Here is a 21,622-nt window from a genome sequence, read left to right as displayed (position 1 = left end):
ACAGTTTTTCTTGATGCATGTTAATATGTTCTAAATTTAGTCAAGAATTTCTTAAAAATAAGAATTAAACTTTATGTTAGAGCAACACTTCCCTAGACTAAAGAGTTAATACTAGGTCGATCTTGAAAGGAGGCTTCTACTACAAGCTTTTAGAGATACAAATGAGGCTTGTATGGCAAAAGCTTGAATGCCATAATTTAACAAAAAAAAAAAAGCTCAACTCAAAACTATAATTGCTGATTTAAAAAGAAGAGGACACGGTTTCTGTGAGTCCATATAGAAATGAGTCATCCCTTAAAAATCTATTTTTGGGATGGATTTTTTAACTTAATTTTTAAAGACATGTAATCTCTAACATAGAGATCATGTATATGAAAAATACATAAAATTTGAAAATTAAAAGTAATAATTCTGTTAGAAAAACATTTGGACCGGTACAAATTCCAGACTGTGATCCGCTTACTTGTACCCAGTTTCTTTTTCTCTCGAACCCCAAGCATTCCTTGAGCCCTACCCATCCCCTTCACCAAATGGAAACCCCAGATATTTTTCATGACTCCTTTTCTTCTCTCCCTATCCTGACTGCAAAAGCAGAGCTTTGAGCCCTAGAAACCTTTCTAGGGTCCGCTCGTGCTTGCATTCCGTTATCGATTTTGTCGCAATTGCTCTGAGCCACAGGTATTCACTAAACGCTCTCCTTTTTATGTGAAATTTACTTGAATTTATGTTTCAAATGGAAATGATCAGGCCCACTAAATTTTCTCTTTTAAAAATATGTGATTTCTGTGTAATTTTGGTGTAATTGGTTCTAGTAACCATTTCTTGCAAACTTCTTGTTACTATGATCAGTAAGAGGAATTGATAAATTTTTATTTTTTAATATTTGTTTTCTGATCATTTTCACTGTACAAACTGTTTTTCTCTGGTTAAATTTGAAGATGAGGTGGTGTATCAGTGGCAATTGGGTGATTTAGGGCAGTGTAGAACATGAAAACATTGAGTAATCTGTTCTTCAATAATGAGCTGCATTGTAAAGTAAAAAATAGATCCTTACTTGTGTTTGATCTTGAAAACATTGAGTAATCTGTTCTTCCATGCATGTGGAGGCTACAATTGTATTTCATGGCTACTACTATTGACATGGTTCTGTTGCATAGCTTGTGCATCATCTATTCAGTATTGTAGTTTATGTCAAGCATCAGGAGATGTAATAATAAGTCATAAAAGACTATTTGACTACACATTTTTGCAAAGGGATGGTTTATTTGGGAAATTATCAGATATACTTTAATTTAAGTTTAATCGGAAAAAAACTCCAAACTTTCGTTTATCTCATCTACACCCTTTTTTCTTAGTTTTGTTTTTTCTGTTTTTTTGTTTTTTTTGTTTTTTCTTCCTTGACGGTAGTTGTATTATTTTAAGTACCGTAATACTAAGTATTTTTTATTGTACTTTAAGTACCGTAAACTTACACTGACCCTTATACGACGTTTTAAGTACCGTAAAATTAACTCATGTTATACGGCAAACCCTTTTTATATTTATGTATTTCATCTCTAATTTCTTCTATGTTGATTTATTCTTTCTCTCTGTTTATATTGATATATTTCATCTCTAATTCTTTTTATATTTATCTATTTTTTCTTTCTTTAATTCATTTTCATATTTATCTCTTTTTTTTCTCTCTCATTCTTTTTTATCTCTTCGTTATCTCTCTCTACAATCTTACTCTACCAGCCCATTTGGATACGGCCAAATATCCCAATTAGGGAGAGAAAAGATTTAGAAAGAGAAAGAAGAGATAAATATTAAAAAAATGAAAGAGAGAAATATAAAAAAAAATAGAGTTGAAAGAGATAAATTTAATAAGTAGAAAGGGTTTTACGGCTTTTTAAGTGCAGTATAAAATGGGTTAGTTTTTATGGTACTTAAAATAAAGTAAAATTGGTTTTAGTTTTTATGGTACTTAAAGTATCGTGAAGCCAAGTACCGTAATTGGCTTCACGGTAATGCTAATTGAAGTTACCGTATAAAATGATACATATTAAAGTATTACGATATTTTAATTACCGTAATACTCCTTCAATTGATTACGGTATTTAAATTACTGTAATGTTTTTTACGGTAAAAAGACTAACATGAAGGTTATTTTTGTCAAAAAAAAACTGAAAATTGTGAGAAAAGATGTAGGTGAGGTTTTGAAAAATTGAGGGGTTTTTTTTTTATTATACTAAAATATAGGTATATTAGCGATGATTTTTCTTTATTTTAAAATGAGCAGTCGTCCCATATATTCTAAAATGTGTAGTTATAAAAGTGTCATTGAATAGATACGAAGTTCCAAAAAAAATTATCGGACTTTGTGACTCACCCCAAGCCATCCAATTTGAAATCTAATAAATATGAATGATTATGAACTCCATGTACAAAAGATAAATACTCTCTTTGACCATCCCTTTTGCAAAAGAGTCGGTAATACTTAATAAATAGAATAAAATTTGCATATATGATTGAACTTCGAAAGAAAACATTCTTGGACCACAGACTTTGAAACATTATTGAAGGCATCTTTGTTTGGGAGAGAGAAAGAGCACGACAGACTCCTTATACATTTGATCTAAACCGCTCATTTTGTTAGAGTTATTGAAGATTAGGAGTGCCTTAAATATCTCCTTCACATATGACATATATCAACCTCGTATGATAATAAATGAACGAACAATTCATACATGCTTATTCACAACTCTCTAAAGGGCCGAACACTCTAGGATCGATCAAACATATGTACCCAAAATTTTCTAAATATTCCAACAGGTTATCAATCACAAGTACCCAAAATTTATAAAACATTCCAGCATATTACCAAATACTGTTACTAATAATTCTAGAAAGATAACATTCCACTTCCTAAAAAAAGAACTTCCAAATTCCAGAGAAAGGCTACCTTCCAACAGTCAAGGTGATGATTTTCGACATTTTTAGTGAGTAATTGAAATTTATTTTGACATTATTAATTAATATGAGGAGAGGGGAGGAGGACATTTTAGTCATTTTTATTAGAAAGTATATAGACTTTGGGTTTTAGGTTAGAGATTCAAAACCACGTACAATGGCCATGTAAGAAATAAAAATGGTTTCTATGTCCAAAATAACATGAAAAAGGCTAATTCCTTCTTTAACACCTGGTTCATTAACTTATTCCAGACTCCATCCATTTGCCCTTGGATTTAAAGTTTTATTTTTTTGAAACAAAACGCAGGTCGAGGGTTTACTTCTCCATCATTAATGGCTTCTACTCTTCCATGGCAATGGGTCCTCGAAAGCCTAGCTGAAGTTCAAGAAGTTGGAACTCCAATTCTTAGAGGTATTAATTTTTTTAATTTATTGGATTTTCATCTTCTTATTTTGAATTCTCCTACTTTTTTTCTCCCTTTTTCTCCTTCAATTTTCCATTATTATTTATTTATTTATTTATTTATTGGTAATTTGACGCTATGATTTTCATTGGAAACCACTTAACTGAAGTTCTTTTTGTTTTTATGATGTTTTCACGTGAATTTTTCTTTCCTTGTAAGCCCCGTTTTCTAAGCCTTGATTTGGTGATTTCCACTTCCCCTTCTGTTTATCTTTTCCGCTTTCTTTGATGAAATTATATTTAATTTTATTGTGTGATTCGGTGAATTTGAATTTTTTTCTCTCATTTGCAATTGAGAATTTTATTTTTATCTGGTTTTTGTGTTTAGCGTTGATATCTAGGATTCCTGATCGGAACTTAGGCGATACAGTTAGAGAAAAGGTTGCCCTGAAATACTTGGACGAGTACTTGGCTTGTATTTCAGACTGCTCAGATTCCCTGGGAGATTCTTGTGCTTCGAATGAACGTGCCTTTCATCCTTCTGAGCGATGTGAAAATGTTGTTCTTCGCATATGCAAAGAGGTAAACTTTTGTTTCTGAAAAACCGTGAAAACTCATTCTTAACTGTTATGAAATGATGTTAATTCAAATTCATTTTGGGATTTTGTGGATATTAATTCGTATTTAGACATTTTTTATGCGAAGATATTGTCAAGCTTGGTTGTAATTTACAAATTATTTTCTAAAATAATCCATACTATTTGATTAATGAGGGTGAGGTATTGATAGAAGCTCTGAGGTGAGATCCTACTTGCAAGATTGGGAAAACGCGGAAATATGGGCCCAAACTAGAACATGAAACATAGACAAATGAGAAATGATATGTTGAAGGGGATAGGAAACTCCTGATTTTTTTTTGTGGACAGATGGGTTTCTCAGTAACTATGGGTGAGATTACTGATGGTTCCAAATGGTTTCGCGATTGATACTCTTCATGATATTAAACACCCCTTCTCATAAGATTAAGGTTTTGATGGAAGTGGTGAGTACTCTTCTCATATATTTCAGGTATACTTAAAGAATAATGACATCTTTTGTCGATTCTCTTGCCCATATACCCCTATAGAAAGTGGAGTTGTTGAGCTTAAACATTGACATAAAGTTGAGAGTAGCTTGGCAATGGTACGTGCTGGTGACTTTCCTCATATTCTTTAGCCATAAGCCATTTCTTCTGCAATTTACCTTTATAAATAGACTACCAAGTCCTACGCCCTTATTTGTATCTCCATTTCATAAGCTTTTTCAATTCAAGCCTGATTACTCATTTCTTATGTTTTTTGTTGTGTTTACCTTCCCCGTATTCATGTGTCTCAATGAAACAACTTCTCATCTGATGCTCATGAATGTGGTTTTGTGGGTTGTAGTGTAGATCATAAAGGTTACCTAATTATAAAGTATCATGGGGTTTCTTTATATTTCGAACACATTTCATAAAACTAGGTTTTATCTTAAAGAGGATAGTAACCATCAAATATCGTAACCAATTTTCCAACTTCTAAGAGGATATTTGTGTCGATCTGGTTTTTTGCTTTCTCACTGTCAAAAAGAATTACGATCCGAGGTTTCAGATCCTCATAAAGGAGATGAAGAGCCTCCTCAGTGCATGAAGGAACAGAAGAGCCTCTTCAGTGCGCTCTTGCAACTGTCAATTTCTCCCGATTGAAGGTATGGTCAACAATGCCTTCTAGTTTAAACTGTCAGGATCATTTACCGTCTAGTTCACCAAACTCCACTAATTCTAACAAATCTCTGATGACTAATACCTTGTTAGATAATTTAATACTTGTCCTTCACAACCAGCAGTTGAGTGTGACATTCCTTAAGCCTCTCTCTCATCATAGTAATTTTTCTGATTATAAAGTCTATTCTACGTCTACCTGTGAGGTTAACATCTCGTTAAAGACTGCAAGGTCTAGTTGCAATATAAAGAACTTTAGCTCATCTGACAAGCTTCCTCCTAATCATAGAACCTTGATTTCAGATATTTCACAAGTTCAAGAACCAACATCCCTGGAGAATGCTCTGCCCCTCTGAGGCAAGGTGGCTCACATTCATGAACGAGGGATTGAATTTCTTCGGAAAAATAAAATGTTGGTTTAGGTGCCATTGCCGCATGGGATGAACATTGTGGGTTCAAAATGGGTGTATAAGGTTAAAGTCAAGTCAAATGGCTCAATTGAGATATGAAATCCAAGCTGGTAGCCAAGGGATTCAGTCAAGAATATGGGCTTGACTGTGAAGAAACATTTCTTCTATAGGTCAATACAACCACAATTCAATATATGTTGACAATCATCTCCAAGTACAAAAGGATGCTTCATCTTCTTGATGTGGAAAGTGCATTTCTGCATGGTGAAGCAAAGGAGGAAGTAGACATGCAGCAACCTTGGGGATTTGAACATCCACCCCTGCTGATGTAGGTTGAAAGTTAAAGAGTAAAATTGTGTTTCTATTTAACCCTTACCAATTCTGAAGCATTGTTGGGAGACTTCAATACTTCATCTTTACATTTCATGGCATTGCATACACAGTTAATACAATTTGTCATTAATGAATCCCTTAGGTAGCCTCATAAGACAACTGCAAAAAGAATCTTGAGATGTCTTAAAGGAACCATACAATTTGTATTATTTTACTCTTGCTCAAATCCCTCTTGACATTAAAGCTTACTCTAATGCAGATGGGTTAGGTTGTTCCAATGAATGGCCCCCAATTACTGGTTTGTTGTTTCCTTTTGTGGAGACTTCTTAGTGCAGTAAGAAAAAAAGTGTTGTATCTATATCAAGTACAAAATCTGTTTACAGAGATGGGCGCTGCAGTTGCAGAGATTACCTGGTTTTGCATCTTTCTTGGTGTTTGAGGAATCCATTATACTTTCCCTGATAATCAAATTGCAGTGTGCCTAGCTACAAATCGAATTTTTCATGCTCGCACAAAAAATGTTGAGGTTGATTATCACGCATCAGGATAACAGTAGTATCTAGAGACATTTTGTTGATATCTGTTTCTTCTCTTAGTCAACTGGTGAAGCTATTCACTCTAGCATTACTTAAGCGGTGGTGATTGTATTCCCTCTAGCATTACTTAAGTGGGGAGACCTTGAGCTACTTGACAACTTATTGATACATAGGCATGCTTAGCTTAAGAGGGGGTGATGTTAGAGAAAACAGGTCATTCTTTATTTTTTGTGTATGTGTGTAGATGTAGTATCTACATGTGTAGACACACCCCCAACGGAATTGTATTCATTGAATTAGAAGGTAGAGATTTTTTGCTATCCCATGTTTCATAAAAGCCCATTGCTTTATGCATCTTTCCTGATACGTAATCCTTATGCAAAATTTAGTGTCCTAGCTGTTGTACCTGGGAATTGATGTTGAGAAAGAAATTTAGGGATCTTTACTATAGCCTTTCTCATCCTGTATAGATTCACACAGGGGCAGGTAACTGTGACTTGGGATACAGGGCATCTTGGAGGAACAAATACTTGGTAATTGTTGGTTTGTTTATTCTTTGTTCTAATCAAAATTGTGTATTTGAAGTTCTATAGGGGAGAGTAAAATCCATAAATGTGTTATGTTTATACTTTACAGCCTTTTTTCCACTTACTCATATGGCCTATTACAACGAAATTAGAATAGTTGGGATAAGCCTCGGATGATGATGATAATGATGATATGACTCCTATGAACAATGATTGAGTTTGTGGTGTTGGGTTTATCCATCAGCTTATATTATTAGATATAGATCAGTTTTTGAACATCTTTGATCTTCGATGTCAATGCACCATAATAAGCCTTAGACTTGTCTACATGGCCTCCTATGCTAGTTTGAACTGGTAGAATGCTATGATTATATTGATGACAACATATTGAGATGCTACTACTTAGTATTTATTTATTTCTTATGATGAACTGAAGCTTTGGGTGTCACTGTACCAGTTTGAGATAGTTGTCTTAAACATTCCCTCGATTTCTTTGCTCGAAAATCAGCACATCTATTCATGGTGCTTTAGGCCTTTACCTAATGGGAGAGTATACTGGACACTGGGTGTATAGTATTTTAGAGCATTTCCACTGTCCATTCCAACGATGGGGGGATGAAGATAAACCAAATTTTGTCTGCCTAAAGTCAACTCTCTAAGTGCAAGAACAGTTCTAGCCTAAGGTAAGAAATAGCTCCCGAACATCACCACAGAGTTATATAATCAACACAAGAAGTACTTTTGTTGTTCAACAATAAGATGTCACACAAAAAAGGAACAATCAAACTATCTCCATGAGAAATCAGTTGCTATGATGGTTTATTGAAACTTGTTAAAACAGGTTCTATGGTCCTCTATAATGCATATGTAAGTATGAAAGCTATGAAGAAAGAAAATCCACTACGAAATCCATAAGTAAATTGGAACCCTAGCACAGAACCCATGAGTAAAGTCTAAAGATAAGGAAAATTTTCAAATTTTAAATTGTCAAATTTTAACTGATGGGACGACTTTACTAAAGCGGAAATGAGTGAGAGATTAGCGAGCTCATGTAAACCACACAAATGATAGAAGATATATAAGGAAAAGAAAACGATATTCAAAAACAGGACCAACATATCTCAGTTCATGTGAATCGATAACAGAGAGATCAAGTCACACTCATAATTTTGCATAATCCAAAGCTAAGGCAAATTTAGAACTGAAGCAACAAGATTTAAGAAGTTTACTGCAAAAAGTATGATTGGTTCTGAAAAAGTGCTGTCTGCAATTTGGGAAATCATGAAACTGCCCTGAAACTTCTACGAAAATCATAAATTATCGTCTGTTGCCCAGTTTTGGAAAAATAGAAGATCCTCTCCTTGAATGGGTTCTTCTTTCATTGCTATAACATAATATTGATGTACAGTAATGTAATCTTGTACCATGTTCATTTTATTGCTAGAAAAATAATCTTAAACCTTAAGGATGATGGTTTTGTTCAGTAATTATCTGATCGTTTCACATACAAGGATTATGTATATACATCTATTTCTTTCTTTGAGCTTTGTGGTTGAAGGACAACGTGAATTTACATCTCCACCCAAATTTTGTCTGCGTATATTCGACTCTCTAAGTGAAGAACAGTTCATCTCCACAGGCCATTATTCAGATGGACAATGGAGATGAACGATATCACAAACATTACATGCATAGTACATAGTATGATTTTCGTTAAAGTTTTTTCCATAATCATTTGTTTACATGCAATTTTCCCAGTATAGTTCTTGTTGTTTCACCTCTTGAGGAAAATGCTTAAGCTAGACTTTAGTGGGGCATTTGATTTCTTGAAACAGTTGGGAACATTGGAAAAACATGGTGCAGAATTATTGAAACGTGATCTAGCGCAATTTATTCACGAAAAGAGAGCTTGTCTTCCAAAATCTGGTCTTGATCGGGTAAGGAGAGTTGGTTATTGCGTCCAATTTGAGCAAAAGTATTGAAACAACCATGTTGTTGGCTGAGAAAATTTTCTTATCATGCATGCATATATCATACTGCTTTGGTGTTTGTGTGTCAGCTGAAGGACACTGTTCTCAAAGGCCATCATCCAGCTAGCTCATCCCTGCAAAAAAGATGTGGTTTAGTCAATGAGGATCATTTACATCGTTCAAACGTCATCATTGGTGAAGGTAACTTTCTTAGGGGAATTATGGTATAGTAAAAATGGATCTAGGTATACCCATAGTCCATTGTGTCATCATTGCCAATTGAAATGATGGATGGTGATGGAGAGAGTGTGGGACTCGCCATTTAGGTCAAGTCTCTTTCTGGTATGCCCTACTCTCTTTCCATCACTATCCATCATTACAATGAACCGTGATGATCCACTGTGCCTCAGCTCATCTCTGATTATAGCAGAATTTATTTTGGATATTTGGCGATAATATTGAGATACTAAAACATATTCTTTTTGCATCAGCTCTTGAAAGTCGAGGCGAAATGGGTGATGAAGATCATCAAGATGAGCCTCTAAATCTTAGAGAGCAGGCTTCTAGCCCATGTTTGAAGGAAGCCATAGATAGCGATCGTGTCGTCAATTTATCTAGCAGCTTTGCTAATGACTTTGAAGCGGAAATTCCTGAGTTCAGTGAACACTTGGGGCCCACCCTTATCAATGGAGGTTCTAAACCAGAAACCTGCAAGCCCCATGAACGAATTGGACCCAACCATGTCAATGGGAATTCTGATAAGTTCATGGAACACAAGGGAACCAACCCTGAACAAGAAACCCACAAGGCCGATGAAGACCTCGAACTCAACCATGCCAATGGGGATTCTGAACCAGTAACCCATAAAACTGATGAACAAATGCCATTAACCTGTGTTCACGAGGATTTTAGCTATCGGAATCCAGTTGATCTACTTTCTTTGGGAACTGATTTCAGTGAACAAAGATCCTGTTTGAAATGTAGTGAGGGTGGTGACATGTTGGTTTGTGGTGATTGCTCGGTACCGGTACACGAGAAGTGTTTGGGCACATCTGTTGATATCAATTGTGAAGGGATTTTTTACTGCCCGCATTGCTCATACAGACGAGCTACATCTGCATATAAAGAAGCAAGGGAAAATGCTAAAAAAGCCAAGGAAAAGGTGACCCATGCTAGAAGTGCTTTAGCTGCTTATATGGGAAATCAGAAACCTCCTGTTGGGCTTTCAATGAAAGAAACTCAAGCAAGTGTCGAAGCTCGTATTGGTTACTCTAAGAAGGGTTATGAAGGTTCTCTAATGGCTCTAAATCACACAAGTAATGAGAATTTAAGAGTAGCAGCTGATGCTGATTCCACTGAGAAGAGTCATGAAGGTTCTTTTATCGCACCAAAAAACAGGAGTAATGTTGAAAAGTTGCCTTGTGAAGGAGCTGAACGATCGCACTCTGATGATGGGCGCGATGTTCTCCCTAAAAATGGTGAAGGGGATATAGTAGGTGTTCTTAATAAAAATGGGGACAGCAGTGTAGTTGGTGTACCACGTGAAAGTGATGAAATGGATGTTAATGAATGTGGTGTTTCCTTTAAAAAGGGCGAAAGAGAGGCAGATATTGTATATGTTCCCCCTCAAAATGGGGAGAATGATGCAAATGTAGATGGTGTTTCCCCAAAAACTATCGAAAGGGATGAAGATGTAATTGATAGCCCCCCTAGAGATGGCGAAAGGGATGACGATTGTGTGCCTATCCCTCTTGGTCAGCAGGAGCCTCATGTCCAACCTGATAAAGAACCCAGACCAATCAAGAAAAGAAAACGCAAAATGTCCCCCAAAAGTCATGCGGAAAATGAAGATCAAGAGCCGCAATCTGGTGGCTCGGGCAAACGTGTTTTGAAACAGCGTAGTCCTCCCAAGCGTTAGTAAGTTGTCAATACCCGTGACTCATGAAAACATGGATATCTCTCTCTCTTTCTCCCTCTCTCTCTCTCTCTCTCACACACACACACACAGAGGATGCTTCACTGCGTTTCAGAGTTTTATAGTGATTTCCATATTTGAGCAACATAGAGTCTGAATCAAGCTGGTGCTGATCTACAAAGATTGCTGTCTAGTGAACCCAAGGTCATAAAAGCAGTCCAAAAACCAAAATAGCATGTCAAACCTGCTCCATATAGCAATCAAGACTCATAAAGAACGATTTGGGCATCTTCTTAATTCTGATCATGCTTAGAGACAATACCAGGACCATTTCTTCCAAATTCTGACTAGTTGTGACTATTACCTTCCTGGTGGGTAAATTGGATTGTAGGAAGGAAAACAGCATATTTTTTGTGCGATAGCAGCACTTTTTGGTGTGTAAATTGGATTTTAGAAAGCAAATCAGCAGAGTTTTTATGCCATATAAGCCCTCTGGAAAGCCAAGTTTGTTCTTAGCCAAAACAATTAATCCTATCTGTTTTTATAGTTTTTTAGATTTTTCCCCTCGTTCTTAGTGTTTCCATTATCGTTTTCGCTAATAACTCCTGAAAAGGGCAAAGCTTTTGAAAATCTCGTAAGATACCACCCCATCATAAATTCTTAAAACCAAGATATGTTCCCATTTCTCAGTACTGGATATCTTAATTCTGGTTATGAACTTTCTGTTTTTCTGCTGGTTTGCAGCACGGAACGCATTTTCCCTTATATAAGGCGTAATAAACTTCCTTGGACTGCAGAGGAGGAAGAAGTTTTGGAGGTATGTAAAACCATAAGTCGTGAATTGCTTTCTCATTTGGAGTGGCTTTTTATGAAATGTATTAATTTTTTTAAGTGCTTTCAATAATAGAGGTTGGTTGCTTATTTCCACAATTCACGGCTGGAGGATTCAAAATTCTCACACTGAAAGAGAAAGGGGGTGGGGTGGGCACTATCCGTAGTATATGGATTTGGAATCTTTAGCTGAGAGAGAGAGAGAGAGTGATAGAAAGCGATTAGGTAACACTCCTTACAGTGTTCAGGATTGAGAGAGAGAGATTAGGTAACACTCCTTACAATGCTTAGGATTTGGACTCTTTAGCAGTGTTTACAAATGTGGATTCAGAATCATACTAGCCTTGGTCTTAAAGCCCATATAGTCAGAAAATCAGCTGAGTCTGAGGCCCAACTTGGTCAAATTTCTAGGAAAATAACAAGAGAGACCTTAGGCTTGGGAGACTCGCCCAATTTTTGGGCGACTCCCTATGGAATCACTAGGTCCCGATCCAGCTGACTCTAGCAATCCTGAGTCAATTCAGCAAGTTATAATTTACTGGTATTTAGCTTGGATTATTTTAATTAGTTATGGGGTTTTAAGCTGCATAAAATATGTTTATTGTAGAATATACTGCTCTTTGGTGATGATGAAAAGATTACGAGATATCTATACTATATATTAATTTGAAGTTAAAAGGGTAGACACGTCACAAGAATAAAAGGGGGGCACCTTATCTCTAGAGCGAATGGTGTAGAGAGCACTAGGATATGGAAATCTAACAAATACCATATTTTTGGGATTTAGATAATTAGAGTATAGAGATTTAAGAGAAATCCTAAGTTTTGGGGTTTTACGTAAATTTCAATATTCAAAAGAAATTTCCTAACTTTGAAATAAATGCAGCTAAGGATATGATATGTATCCTTACCAAGCTCTCTCAAAAATATGTTAGAGAAATCCCTGTGGTCATACAATTGTTCCTTCATTAAGGAACCATTATTATGCATGTTATATAAACATTCCACTTAAACTAATACTATTTGAAAAAATCATCTCCCTTATGTTTATATTATGCTTAAATTATATGATTAAATACAAATAGTCATGCATATTCGTATGGATATATTAAGTCATATATTTAACATGAGGATATGATATTAACTTAATATGATTTAATTAAATAACAGCATTGTAAACTATGCGATAAGATTATTAACTTCTAGTGCAAGGAGGACATCGTTCATCGATGGTTATTAGATTTGAAATTAAGCAGTGTACCGTTGCTCAAAATTCAAAAAAAAAAAGAAAAAATCATTCAAATTTTGTGACACATCCCAAGCTATCGGATCTGACATTTGATAGCTAAAAGTGATTGTGACCTCCTTGTGCTAAAAGGCTAATAGTCTTATAGTATACAATCCCTCATGGTATTCGTATAGTATATAGTACATTGTAAGTATTAATATAAGGCGCTAATTATTAATAACTGAAAATGGAGAACTAGCATCATTACTTTATCGATAAACATATACACATTATAATAATATATAATAAGTATATTAATAGTCTTTGATCTACTAGATACTAGATAGTACATTAATGCATTTAGAAACTATTATAGTGCTTACTATAATATGTATATCAATGAATACTTATCATATTCACAGTATGTTGTTGAACAACATAAAAGCATAACTTTATTTTACGTAATATGATATTCTCATTTGGAGTTTACTATAGTATGTTTAAGTTTTACCATAAACCATTTCTATATATTTATATCTAAATTAATTAAAACCCTATTTATTAAGAATCTAATGATAATTACTAATATTCTTAAATATAATAGTTAATAATTGTTTCCCATGATTATCAATATAATTAATTCAGTATTACTAATGGAATATTAGTGACTGATTAATAATATAAAAAATCTCAAATAAATATTACGATGTATGATTATAGAATTGTTATAAGCATGATTATTATGATTAATGATAGTATTATTATATTAAGCATATTTATTAGTAATATTTGATGAGTATTGTTTATGTTGACTTGACTATGAGGATAGAAACTTATTTTATTTATTTAATATTTTTGAAGAAATCATCGTTGTAAATACAATGTTTTATGGTTTAAATAGCTGTGGCTTTAAAATAGTTTACGACTAAGTTTTGGTTTTTAACTAAGAGTTTTCTATTATTAATTGAAATTTGTATTTACTATATTTTCATTAAATATAAAGTTGGTTTAATAATATTTGATATTTTGAAATATTGAATTATTGTTTGTTTTTATAATAGATTTTAAAATAAGGTAATGTTTATTATGTAACTTCATGTTGCGAAAATATTTTTCTGGCCAATTTTCGAATTTCTTATTATTTGTCTATCTCATTACATATTGACATGCAACACACATAAATCCACAAGTGATTACAGAGTCCTTAATGATGCAGGAGGGGGTAAACAAATTTGCAGAGGTTGGGGCAAAGTGCATTCCATGGAGAAGGATCTTAGATTTTGGTAGGCATACATTTGACAAGACTCGAACGCCTGTGGATCTCAAGGATAAATGGAGGAATATAATGAAAAGGAGGTAGAAGAATCAGCTTTTAGAAGGCTAAGCTAAAGTTGATTAGTGACTTTGACATCAATGTTAGTTTATTTAGCTTCTTCCACTAACAATGTTGTAAGCAGCTATGTAAATTTAACCTTGCGTAGTATATAGAGTGATCCTAGCTGTATATATATCAAGGTGGATAGTCTGAATATTTGCCTGACTGGGGCTTTCAGTTAAAAAGTCTGTATAATTTGAGTTCAAATAGTGAATGTGATTCAAATGCTTTGGCATGGCCTCTCTCTCTCTCTCTCTCTCTCTCTCTCTCTCTCTCTCTAAAGGCATGTTTGGTTCGCATGAAAATGATTTCTTAGAAAATTACAAATTTCTCACATTTGGTTCGTACCAAGATTCAGAAATCTTTTTACCTCTGAAATTAATTTCTTCCAAAATCTAAGAAATTGGAATCATAACCACATAGATATGATTCCAATTTCCTTCAAAATAAATTGCGGTGGGGGTGTAAGTCATTCGTCTCTCTCTCTCTCTCTCTCTCTCTCACTCGCCCTCTCCCCTTTCTCTCTCCAAGCCCAAGGCCACTCTCCACTCTCTCTCTTCCTGCTCTCTCTCTCTCTCTCTCTCTCTCTCTCTCTCCCCCTCTCTCTCTCTCTCTATCTCTGATGTGCAGTTATCTCCTATCTCTGCTGAAACCTCCAAGCTCTCTCTCTTGCCAACCTCACCTTGTGATTGTAGCCATCACAGCTGCTCTCTCTGACTATAAGGTATGGCTGATTCCTTTTTGGCATGGCTTTACATTTTGTGCTTTTTGTGTTTATGGTTAGGGTTAGGGTTTCTGATTTTTCACATATGGTTGCTCTTGATTTTTTTCATATGGATTCTCTTTAATAAGCAAAATATTTGAAGTTTATAAAATTTAGAAATATTTTGGAAGTGAAAAATAAAACTTATTATGGGCTTATTTATTATGAATGTTGAACTGTTGCATGATGTATTACTAATTGATTTCTCTGCTGTCAATAAATTTTACCTTTTTAAATGTTTGACCATTATTTGCAGTTCTCTTTACTCTTACAAATGAAATTGTAATCTGGATTCCCTTCTTATAGCATATGGTATGATTATTCTAACTCTTCAAATTGTTTAGTTAAATACTCTGTTGTTTTAAGTAAATGAAAATTTTATGCTCAGTATGTGATTTGTTCAGGAGATACCATACAAAAAGCCACTGAATAATTAGTTTAAATAAAATGCTAATGTGATTTGTTCACGAGAAGGGATGATCATTTGTCTCCACTATTATTGTAGACTGGTACTCTGTTGCAATTCTTTCTGTACTCAACATATAGTTGTGTTCATTAGTCATACACAATATGCATCGTCGTGCTCATTTTTGAACTAAGATCTCATGAAAACTTAGACTCCGATTAATTAAAAGTTAAAACCATGCTATGCTGGAAAAAACACAGGCCCATTCAGCTTATAGACTCCTTGGTCCAACTAGACAGGGACTTTGGTACCCAAGGTTAGGGTGTTGAATACATTCCAAGTTTGGATCCCACAACAGGGTGTTCACAGATGCATTTCAATATTCTAAGCTCGAACCCCACTACAGACCTACCATAGAAGAGAACACAGTAACCCAACTAAGATATGCCCTTTATTTCCAAGTGAACAAATGTAGGCCCAATTATCATGTATGCATCACGCCGTCCTGGTGATCTATTTAAAGAATTGTCCGTCAAATTGTATACGATGCAGCATGCACAAATCAATGTCAACATATTAATAGCCCTGCCAACCTAGTGAACTCAACAACTGTAATGGTGCATGACCCCCAATTCCTTCAAATTCGCCCTCATTACTTCCACCTAGTTCTCTTGATATGATAAAACCCAAACCCCTGCCTTAATACCATCTTTCACCATTACATAGAAAAGATGACATTTCCAGTGTTTGATTTTATGCTCTATTACCTAGATATAAATATAGGGCAAGCTTTCTATGCTTCCGCTACAGCGTAGAAGCTCTATCCTCCCCCTTATCCAACCGTCCATTCTGAATGGAGGGCTAATATTGCCCCAATCACAATGTCACGTCTCTAAACTATTTTTTATTTTTTTATAAACTCTTTTGACACCAAATTTTGAACGTCCATTCCTCTATTAAACTCACACTAGCGAAAAATATAAAAAAAAATATTTTCAATAAAAATAAAATGACCAAAATACCCCTGAAAGATTCAAGGGGTATTTTGGTCATTATATTTTATTGAAAATTTATTTTTAATATTTTTTATAGGTGTGCCCCAATGAGAAGATGGCACGTACCAAATTTCATATTCATACAATTTGTATAAAAAAAACTAAAAATAAAATACTTTAAGACGTCGGATCTAAGATCAAACGGTGAGTGGTTCTCTTGATCAAAATTGGACGTCTGGATGGTAGGGGGAGGATAGAACTTCTACGCTGTAGGGGAGGCATAGAAACCTTTCCCATAAATATATGTGCAAGTATTTAACACAGCTTGTGAGTGTCAGAAACACAAAATTTTGAAACTGGCATTATAGACATGACAAGTTGTACACCATTTAAAGAAAGGGGAAGGTGAGATTTTAGGACTTCAAGTATTTTTATAATGAGATTTCAAGGAAAAAGACTTGAGAAGAAGGGTCTGAGTTTCTAAATTATTAAATACGAGTGTCGCCTCCTTGTGGGTTGAAATGCAAAAAAGTCTATTAAAGACATGCCCATTTTTCTATGAGCATGATACACACAATGGGGCATCGATCATTTTTGTGTCTCATTCTTCTGTCTTCATGTCGAAACCTAAGACAAATTTCACATTGCTCAACAAGCCATATCATGCATTGCCATTATAACCAGATGGCATGAAGGGGAGTGAAGCAGATTAAGGATGGGCTACAGCAATCTCCAACTCCCCAATAATGAATAGGCAATCCAACAATTGAAGACCCATTGATCCAATCATGTGTTTCATGGATACATGCAAATATCATGAGGGTTTGGGTGATGAGATCAAATTAAAATGCAAAATTAATCTACATAACCCAATGTATTGGGTTAGTTTATAAATGATACAGGGTGAGGATATCATGCCATTTCATAATAACCAATATCAATGCATACAGACCGGTGAAATTTCTTAAGTTCCTGACACAAGTATTAGCAAAATATACACAGGCCGATGAAATTTCTGAAGTTCCTGACACAAGAATTAGCAAAATATGTAAGATTGTAACTACATAGCCTTGTCCCTTGTTCTAGCAATTATGCCGCTTCAAAAAAAATCGACATTGAGCTCATTCTTAAGGTTTCAATGCTAAAAACAAGTATAGGACGTTGTGCTGATGGAAAACATAGTTTGCTGCAAGAATGCTTTCCTTTTTGTCTCATGCTTAATGTTTTCTTGTTATTTATAGAAACACTGGTGTACTTTATAGACATAACACATGAATCCTTCATATTTACTGATGTAATGGTTTTCTTTTGTATCTCACTCTCGCTCACTTAAGCAAGGGAAGGATTACATGATGTATCCTTTCTCTCATACGCAATACCCCTCTCCCATATCTTATTTCTTTTCTGATCGTGCTGCTGTGTGCGCTTTGTCCTTGTTACTTTTTCTTTGGATTTTAGCATTGTCAGTGACCAACTTGACCAGAATTTTGATCCAAGATTAACAGGAGTAGGGCCCACATGAACATTCACCTGGGGAACAATTCATCTTTTACCCTTGATCAACAGAAATGGAAGGTGGATGCAGCATAGATCACCAATCCCATAGTCCATTACACTGTGGTACACCCTGATCCTCAAAAAAGAGTGCCAGTCTCTCTCCCTCTCCCCCCATTAACAATAGTATCAATATTTCCCCCTCTCCCTCTCCCTCTCCCTCTCCCCCCACTAAGAGTATTAATTTCACTCTCTCCCCCTTAAAAGAGTGTTAATCTTTCTATTTATCTGAAAAGAGTGTTAATCTCTCTCTCTCTCTCTCTCTCTCTCTAAAACGGCAGTACATTTTTTTTCATTTGCCAGTGCTCTTCATTTTTTAAGCCCGAGTTTGACTTTGTTGGATCAAACTGCAAAATTATTAGCTTATTAGTCATATCCTCTGTAGAGATCTTGATGAAAATAGTTCCTGAAATAAGTGGGTTCATCGTACATTGAGGCAATGAACTGGATGTTGTACATGCCGAATGGTCTAAAGTTTTTGAGTATCTCTCTTTTTTTTTTTTAATGAAGTTAACTGGTGTATTAAAAGGAATCTTCATGGATTATCTCTTGCCTAGGAGATGCAAATTTTTCATGTTGATTATGAAAGTATCATAAATACTTGAGTGGAAAAGAAAAATGGTAAAAGGTTTTGTCATTTTGCATGAGGGACTCATGGGTTATCATGTTCAAAATAATTGTTGGAAGTTTGCCCATCTGGTCGTAGTTCACTTAACAGAAATATTCTGAAAAAGTGAATAATTTCATAGTGCAAGAAATATGCATGCACACATTTTTTTGCACCACATAGTAGTGTTGCTTATTGAATTCAATATGATACCTGGTCTGTTCCCTTCACTTTTTCAATGCACTTATGATTTGCTATGACCCAATTAATATTTGAGTACTGAGGCTTTTTCTATCAAATGAATAATTTCATGGCTAACAAAGATTTACATATTGAGCACTACGCTAGATTAATCATTTCCTTGTGAAGCACTCTATTGTGCATTTCCTTAGCTGATGGTTGGATTTTATCAAATTATGTGTGTTGTGTGTGATCTCTTCCTTGAAAAATCTGCTCTGTGCCTCAACATCAAAACAAAAAAATATCAGATCTGTGCCACTGGATCTTCTTGAAGTAAACTGATACTAGATGGTACGCTTTGCTCAATAAGTTTATGGGAACTGAGAAGTGGGGGGAGGGGGGGGCACATTGTTGCTTTTCTTTGGAATAGATTTGGGTGTATGTAACACCTTTACTGCGTAATATGGAGGACTAACTACACGAGCAAATGTTGTCAGCAGTTCAAAAACTTGAACTTTGGTAGCTGACTCAGTTGCTGCCAAGGTTGATGCGACTTCTTGTGTTAAACAGTTAAATGGGAAATTAGGATGAGTTTCTTGGTTTTTCTTTTTTTGGTTGTGAGATACTCTTAACATGAATCGTGGGTGAAAGATTACAACCACCTCTTTCTAAGTGTAAAATTTTATGTAAAATCAGGGATACTGGTGTTTCATTCATTTTTGTCATTATCAGTTTATTGTTTAGGTGGGTGAGTAGATGAACTTTGTGTTTTGTGGGGAGGAATGCAGGTACGTGGGAGTGTCTTGTGAAATTTCAAGGGCCAGTATGGAAGAATGGACAAAAATGTGTTGCTCATGAACTTCATTGCCCTACATATTGTGATCTTTTTCCAATAATCCAATGTTTTTTCTCTTTTTTTTCCCCAATTTCTTCCAACATGTTGCAAATTGTTTGCAATGAGACTTTTTTTTATTGATTTATCGAGGACTAGCATAGAGTCATAATCCTTGTAAATGCTCAACCAGTGTTCATAAAATAGAACCGGAACGGTTAACCGGACATAGGCCCGGAAGCGGTTTAACCGGCCTAACCGGTAAACTGGTTGATTCAATCGCTCTAACAGGGCAAGTCTGGGAGGTAAAAAAAGTGTTGAAAAAAACAAAAAAAATACAAAAAGAAAAATCTACTAAAATATGAAAAACAAAATACATTCTAATGAAGTTGAAAACTAATGAAAAAATAGATTTTAACAAATCGAATTGTGTTTAGGGGTATTTTTAAAATTTTGTGAAAAATATGGGAAAAATATAAAAGTGAGTATTAATGATCTAAAGGATTTTTAATCTTAATGTAAAAAATATTAAAAAATATATTACAAATCAAATTCCTCATTTTTGGGAATTTATGAACAATTTTTTTAATTTTATTTTAAATACCGGTTGATCACCAAAACCACGATCTAACTGAGCAGTTAGCTATTAGATCGCCGGAGTTTTTGAACACTGTGCCCAACACATTTCTAGTTTCTTTCCCTTAGTCATAAGCCTGATTAGTTTGTTTCTATGAAATGCTAAATTGATTAGATGAGGGTCTCTCTCTATGGACGGTATTTATGTTGACAAAGCAATAAGTACCTTTGTTATTAATGGTGGTCAAGCTCTATGTGTGTATACATTCAAAGCCAAGCTTTTGTATTCACTGTTACGGTTTGGTGTTTCCTGATCTTGAATTTTCATTTGCAATTTGCCAACTCTTTCTAAAACTTTACTCATGAATTTGTATACAATAGGGGTACAATCCGTTTAACCACAGCAAAATCAAATGAATATTTTCTCACATTGGAGAGGCTCTTGCCTTGGTTGTTGGGTTTGCTTATGGTCTCAAGACAAAAGAAGAGGAACAAGCATATGAGTCTGTTAATGGTGGCCTTATGCTCTTTATGCCGAACTCATGGTTTGCATTAGATTTTTGCTCTTTGTCTAACTCATGGTTTGCGTTAAATTTTTGATAGTCAAGGTCAAAGTCCCAACATTCAATGAAAAATATTGGAATTGGATGGTGTCAATGAGATATCTTATTTCTAATATAATGACTTTCTTTTGTATATATAGTGGGTGTAACAATGAAGCTCTATCTGCAGGGTGTTTATCATGGAAGACTCGAAGTAGGGTGTCCATGGGGATTCACAGAACAAGGTCAAGTTGAGAAAGAGAGTGGGGCTGATAAGAATGACCAGTCGGTGAAGGACTTGGTGATGCTCCATTTTGAGATTGCATTGCTCACATCAGGTTTTGGCTTGGACGACCCCAATACTGTTGCAGGGAGAATTCACATGATGCTTTAGCTTGGTCTGAGCATCAATGAAGACGAGGCTGCTAAGAATATCGATGTCTCCGATTGGGGAGGATGGCTACGAGGAGAGCAAGATGGAAGAAGTTGACTCAAATTGGCACGAGGATCTCTCTCTCTCGTCTGGACTCAAAAATCGGAAGTTTTTTTGTTGTTTTTGGAGAGGGATGATAAAAAGTATGAGGTAATATCACTGGGTTTTATAGACAGTCATGTTTTTTAAGCTATTTTTTTCATGAATGAAATAAAATGAAATTGAATGTCATTCTTTGGACATGTACCTGTTAACCTATTTAGCTTTCTTAAATCTATTTGAATGCCAGTCTTTAAAAAAAACATGTTCTTTATTTCAGGGTTGATTTCTTTACTCCAAGGTGAATGAACCACGCAATTTTGCCATGAATGGCTTTTTATGATGCAAACTTTTTTTTAACATTGTGCTAAAATCTAATGGACTTTGGCGCTGGAGCATGTGCATAAAAGATTAGTATAGACAGAGAGATCATTGTAAGACTGATAAATCACAAAAAAAAATATTTCAATACCTAAT

The 21,622-nt window shown here is 35.0% G+C and overlaps 1 protein-coding gene and 1 long non-coding RNA gene across 8 annotated transcripts; both read left to right on the top strand.

The window, feature by feature from the left end:
- The first annotated feature begins 449 nt into the window (after nt 1–449).
- LOC18447801 (uncharacterized) lies at nt 450–14,458 on the top strand. Of its 7 annotated transcripts, none has more exons than XM_088846015.1 (9): nt 453–678; nt 3,260–3,364; nt 3,744–3,937; nt 6,843–6,905; nt 8,735–8,836; nt 8,959–9,070; nt 9,361–10,786; nt 11,529–11,601; nt 14,060–14,458. In XM_088846015.1, the coding sequence occupies exons 2-9, from the start codon at nt 3,286–3,288 to the stop codon at nt 14,201–14,203; spliced, it is 2,193 nt and encodes a 730-aa protein (XP_088702141.1). In that variant the 5' UTR covers nt 453–678; nt 3,260–3,285; the 3' UTR covers nt 14,204–14,458. The 7 variants fall into 7 exon arrangements, with proteins under 7 accessions (XP_020531474.1, XP_088702141.1, XP_088702142.1 ...); XM_088846016.1 differs by having other exon boundaries at nt 467–678; nt 6,853–6,905; XM_088846017.1 differs by lacking the exon at nt 453–678 and adding an exon at nt 4,424–4,537 and having other exon boundaries at nt 3,208–3,364; nt 6,853–6,905.
- Nucleotides 14,459–20,034: 5,576 nt separating this feature from the next.
- LOC148780670 (uncharacterized) lies at nt 20,035–21,337 on the top strand. Its single transcript, XR_016040210.1, has 2 exons — nt 20,035–20,676; nt 20,864–21,337. It is a non-coding gene; the product is annotated as an uncharacterized LOC148780670 (long non-coding RNA).
- The last annotated feature ends 285 nt before the right edge of the window (nt 21,338–21,622 follow it).

Source organism: Amborella trichopoda, chromosome 9 (assembly GCF_054954075.1).
Source record: "Amborella trichopoda isolate Santa Cruz 75 chromosome 9, AtrichopodaSantaCruz75HAP2 v2.0, whole genome shotgun sequence".
Classification (NCBI taxonomy): Eukaryota; Viridiplantae; Streptophyta; class Magnoliopsida; order Amborellales; family Amborellaceae; genus Amborella; species Amborella trichopoda.
This window is presented reverse-complemented; position numbering and strand designations above follow the sequence as displayed.

Excerpts from the sequence above, each read along its gene's own strand:
- LOC18447801 (XM_088846015.1), top strand. The coding sequence starts at position 3,286 with ATGGCTTCTACTCTTCCATGGCAATGGGTCCTCGAAAGCCTAGCTGAA. Across the intron at positions 3,365-3,743 it reads TGGAACTCCAATTCTTAGAG|CGTTGATATCTAGGATTCCT; the intron begins GTATTAATTTTT and ends TTTTGTGTTTAG. Across the intron at positions 3,938-6,842 it reads TTCTTCGCATATGCAAAGAG|ATTCACACAGGGGCAGGTAA; the intron begins GTAAACTTTTGT and ends CATCCTGTATAG.